The sequence below is a fragment of the Triticum dicoccoides genome, chromosome 4A (assembly GCF_002162155.2).
Source record: "Triticum dicoccoides isolate Atlit2015 ecotype Zavitan chromosome 4A, WEW_v2.0, whole genome shotgun sequence".
NCBI classification, from domain to species: Eukaryota; Viridiplantae; Streptophyta; class Magnoliopsida; order Poales; family Poaceae; genus Triticum; species Triticum dicoccoides.
Genome location: NC_041386.1, coordinates 63,096,565 through 63,101,910, shown reverse-complemented (window position 1 = coordinate 63,101,910; position 5,346 = coordinate 63,096,565). Strand labels below are relative to the sequence as shown.

Genomic DNA, 5,346 nt, shown 5'->3' with positions numbered 1-5,346 from the left:
AACACACAGCGAGAGTGTAAGCAGATCCACAGCAACGTTAGCTGCTCGTGATCGATCGATCTGAAGCAACAAGTGTAAGATGAACCAGAGCGCCGTGGGCTCCCTGGTGCCGCGGCAGGCGCCGGGCAGCTACGGCCTGCCGTTCGTCTCGGCCATCCGCGACCGCCTCGACTTCTACTACTTCCAGGGAGAGGCCAAGTACTTCGAGTCCCGCGTCGAGAAGCACGGCTCCACCGTCCTCCGCATCAACGTCCCGCCGGGCCCCTTCATGGCGCGCGACCCCCGCGTGGTCGCCGTGCTCGACGCCAAGAGCTTCCCCGTGCTCTTCGACGTCGACAAGGTCGAGAAGAAGAACCTCTTCACAGGCACCTACATGCCCTCGACCTCCCTCACCGGCGGCTTCCGCGTCTGCTCCTACCTCGACCCCTCCGAGCCCACCCACGCCAAGGTCAAGCAGCTGCTCTTCTCCCTCCTCGCCTCGCGCAAGGACGCCGTCATCCCGGCCTTCCGCTCCCACTTCTCCTCGCTCCTCGCCACCGTCGAGTCGCAGCTCGTTCTCGCCGGCAAGTCCAACTTCAACACGCTCAACGACTTCACCTCCTTCGAGTTCATCGCCGACGCCTACTTCGGTGCGCTCCCCTCCGCCTCTGACCTCGGCACCACCGGCCCCACCAAGGCCGCCAAGTGGCTCATATTCCAGCTCCACCCGCTCGTCACGTTCGGCCTCCCTTTGATCCTCGAGGAGCCGCTCCTCCACACCGTGCTTCTCCCGCCCATCTTCGTCAGCGGTGACTACAAGGCGCTCTACAAGTACTTCTACGCCGCCGCGACCAAGGCGCTCGACATGGCCGAGAGCCTCGGGCTGAACCGGGACGAGGCATGCCACAACCTGCTGTTCGCCACCGTGTTCAACAGCTACGGCGGCCTCAAGGTGATGCTCCCGGGGATCCTCGGGCGCATCGCTGAGGCCGGAGAGAAGTTCCACCAGAGGCTGGCCGCGGAGGTACGCACCGCCGTTGCGGAAGCCGGCGGCAAGGTGACGATAGAGGCGCTGGAGAAGATGGAGCTGACCAAGTCGGCGGTGTGGGAGGCGCTGCGTCTGGAGCCGCCCGTCAAGTTCCAGTACGGCCGCGCCAAGGCCGACATGAACATCGAGAGCCACGACGCGGTGTTCGCCGTGAAGAAGGGAGAGATGCTGTTCGGGTACCAGCCATGCGCCACCAAGGACCCCCGGGTGTTCGGCTCCACGGCGAGGGAGTTCGTCGGCGACCGGTTTGTCGGGGAGGGAAGCAAGCTGCTGCAGTACGTGTACTGGTCCAACGGGAGGGAGACCGAGAGCCCCAGCGTGGACAACAAGCAGTGCCCCGGCAAGAACCTGGTCGTGCTCGTCGGCAGGCTCCTGGTCGCCGAGATGTTCCTCCGGTACGACACCTTTACCGCCGACGTCGGCGTCGACCTGCTCGGCCCCAAGGTTGAATTCACCGGTGTCACCAAGGCCACGTCCGGTCCTGGGGCTGTTTAGAACCTGCACCGGCCATCTGTGAGACAGTGACAAACGGATCAACTCGTACGAACGCCAGTCATAGCATGCATGACAAACGGAGTATGAAGTATGTCAGTCATGCATGTATCTTGTTCGGTAGCTTCGCGTGCATGTTTTCCTTTTCGCACTCTTGCCCAGCGTAATAAAATGGACCCCTGTCATAAGATTAGGAGCACCTATTTATCAACGGAACAGTCTTGCCAAATCTTAGTCAATTAATGGTTAAGTCTCGGTTGATGTCATATTCATAAGATTTTACATTGAGATTCACACAATTTAGAAAGCGCAGATCCATATTTCGTGGCTGCTTGCTACATGTTTTCCTCTTCCCTTTGTCCCTCCTTCAAGAAAAGGTGGCTAGGGTTTCTGTCTCCGTCGGCGGCGCCGCTGATCTCCCATGTCTCCTGTGGCCTTAGGGCCATGGATGCGCGGTGGATCCCGGCCCTTGTCGGCGGGAGGCATCTGTTTTCAGGTGCTTCTTCAAGTTTTGTTAGTGGTTGTGTCCTGCTCAAAAAGATGAGACGGCGGCGGCTTCTTGAAGATGGAATAAGGTTCTACCCGCCTAACCTCCGTCCCAATGGTGTGTCTAGCATCGTCGGAGGGCGTGTGGAGGTGTGTCTCCGGCGGATCTCGCAAGATTTGGTCGGTGGTTGTCTTTGGTGGAAACGTTCGGATCCGGTCTTTGTTCGTCTTTGTTCATGTGTCTTCAGGTTGGATCCGTTCGATCTAAAATTCTCTTCATCGGTAGTGGTTGCTGTTCTAGGATGTTGGTCCTATGGGACCTTAGCACGACGACTTCTCAATTGTCTACTACAACAAGTTGTGCCCAGCTCCGGCGAGGGAGGGGCGATGACGGCGGCGCTCCTTCGAATCGTTTTAGTGCTTGTAGTCGTCGCTAGGTGGTCTATGAATCTAGATGTAATCTTTATTATTTCTGGTATTCATTGTACTGCCATGATTGAAGATGAATAGATCGACGGTTTCCCGAAAAAAAAAAAGATTCACACAATTTTTTTGAAATTTCCTTTTTTTGACATGATATGTCACTTGACTGAGACTTGATTAAATCTCAGTCGACTGAGACCTAACCACACTTGTAATAGAAACACTAAAAAATCTGACGTTGGATATTTAGGCATGGCAAATCTAACTTTTTCAAGGCAATTTATATTACCATGATGATGTCAAATTTAGTTTGTAAGCACAACAATTTTCTGACAGAAAAATGAATTGAGACGGATTTGCCTTGCTCGCCAACTAAAGTTGTCATCTTCAAAGAACACAATTTACCATGAAAAACATTTGATTTGTCATGGTAAAAAATCTGACGTCAGATTTGTAGTAGAGTCCTTTATTAGTTACCTATATTCTTGGACAAATCGGTCGATCTTTTGAGCCATCCGACTGAAATCTAATCGCTGAAACAAACCCCGGTGTAGCTCCCAAGGCGGCTACGGCGGAAACCTACCCGTCTCCACCGCTCCACTCTTCCCTAGCGCCGGCCTACAATGGTGCCCTGGGGCAAGACAACAATGGGCCCGTATTTACTGAAAGGCTCAAACAATTTTCTATTCCAAAAGGAAAGTAAATATCTAGCACATAGCATAATTGATGGTCTTTGGACTTCAAAAGTGACAGTACATCTTATTTACCGATCAAATGAACTAAACCATAATGAAACAATGTAGTTCAGCAAAAGCTCACTTTCCTAAATTTTAATAATGGAGACTTCATTTTGTTCAGCAAAACAAATAACCTCGTGAGAACTTGTTGCTACTTAAAACTTTTGTGTTACCATCACATAAAAAGTTAGCACATGTACGCACATTTGTTTCTAGACCCTTTTTGGGATTCTATCGGTTCACTTTTTTCGAAAGGGGTTCCCCGCCACATTTTATTAAACAAGGCAAGAAAAACACAGGATGTTGTTCACATCGCTCAGGCTGAACCAAACTAGCTAAGCCAGAAGGTTTTTAAAATTTCAACACGGTGAGCACAGTAAAACAACCAACATAACTAACCATTACATATCATCAGCTTTTTCAGTTGGAATGTGCCCTCAGGAAAAAGCTTTGCCTGTCGATTCCATTGCACACCCCACCCTTTACTTCTAGGTGATCCTTAGAAGCGTTCCTCCTCGACGATCTTGAAGCAGCAAGACTGACTAAGCATCCGGGCATAGGATCTTCCGTTGGTGAAGCATTACGCTTACTTTTCCCAGAAGAACTTGAGTATCTTTCCACACTGCACCCTGGAAACAAACATCATTTCACAATGTCCATAAGCTTCAAAAGTGGAAGCAATTCAAGACATACCAACCACATATTTTTTTCAGGACCATGCACCACCTGACAGACAAACCAGACATGTTGTGGGGGGAATTAAACTGAAAAACTTACGCACCAGCTCCCCAAACCTCTTGCGCAACAAGGCAATCGAAAAACAAGTGTTGAACAGATTCAACTTCGCCACAGAAAAGGCAGGTCAATCATCTAGATGTTGCCTTTTAACCAAATTGTCTCTTGTTGGAATCTTATTATGGAAAGCGAACCTTAATCTTCCAAAACTTTTCCCAAACAGGAGCAAAAAACCCTCCCCAATTAATTATGTTGTAAAAAGAGCGTACCGAATAGACACCAGACTATTCAAGGGTCCAAGTAGGTTTATCAGCAGTTTTAATAGGAATTTTTTTGTAAGACAACCAAAAGATCATGCCATTTATCCAGGTAATTAGCATCCACGCATCTCCCAAACACTACAGGAATCAGCTACTTTGCCGTCTGCCATGGCAGACGACAAAGGATAGGTTCACGGATGGCAAATATCTTTGTCATCAGCTGGCAAACGGCCCCACTTCTAGCACAGAAAACAACGGTAAAGGGCTACTTTGTCGTTTGCATAAATAAAGGGGACGACAAAGATCTTTGCCGTCAGCCATACAATGAAAACAGACGGCAAAGCCAGTGGACGCATAGCACTTAGGTTAGCCCCGTTAGGTGGCTAACGGCAGACTTTGTCGTCTGCCTGCTGACGGCAAAGAGACAAGCTCCTTTGCCGTCTGCCAGGCGACGTCAGCTGACCTCAGGTGGGGGCTAGCAGACTTTGTCGTCCGCAACTGATGGCAAAGTTACACCAGCCTTTGCCGTCTGCCACCGACGGCAAAGTAACAAAATGGCTCACACCTAGTGCTCCCAGGCTACACAGGTTGCTGCCACGTGTCACCTTTGCCGTCGGTGGCAGACGGCAAAGTGCTTATATTGCCTCTTTTTTTCTTCCGTTTTTTGTTATATCCAAGCATTTTCATAGCAAAGTGCCTATATAGGACAACACTATTCTGATCCCAGGATTAGAATAACTATTTGGATCACAACAGCTCTATATCGGGTCCGATGGGGATGTTCCCGAACTCCAGAACCGAGCGGTGACAGTTATGACCCACAAGTATAGGGGATCTATCGTAGTCCTTCCGATAAGTAAGAGTGTCGAACCCAACGAGGAGCAGAAGGAAATGATAAGCGATTTTCAGCAAGGTATTCTCTACAAGTACTGAAATAAGTGGTAACAGATAGTTTTGTGATAAGATAAATTGTAACGAGCAACAAGTAACAAAAGTAAACAAAGTGCAGCAAGGTGGCCCAATCCTTTTTGTAGCAAAGGACAAGCCTGGACAAACTCTTATATAAGGAAAAGCGCTCCCGAGGACACATGGGAATATCGTCAAGCTAGTTTTCATCACGTTCATATGATTCACGTTCGGTACTTTGATAATTTGATATGTGGGTGGACCGATGCTTGGGTGCTGC

At 49.8% G+C, this 5,346-nt stretch overlaps 1 protein-coding gene across 1 annotated transcript; it reads left to right on the top strand.

Annotated features, from left to right (window-relative positions):
• LOC119284998 (allene oxide synthase 2-like) lies at window positions 1-1,785 on the top strand. Its single transcript, XM_037564189.1, has one exon. It carries the CDS (start codon window positions 80-82, stop codon window positions 1,520-1,522), a length of 1,443 nt encoding a protein of 480 aa, XP_037420086.1. The 5' UTR covers window positions 1-79; the 3' UTR covers window positions 1,523-1,785.
• Window positions 1,786-5,346: the final 3,561 nt, after the last annotated feature.

Bases quoted from the DNA above. Each gene is read 5' to 3' on its own strand.
- LOC119284998 (XM_037564189.1), top strand. From the start codon at position 80: ATGAACCAGAGCGCCGTGGGCTCCCTGGTGCCGCGGCAGGCGCCGGGC.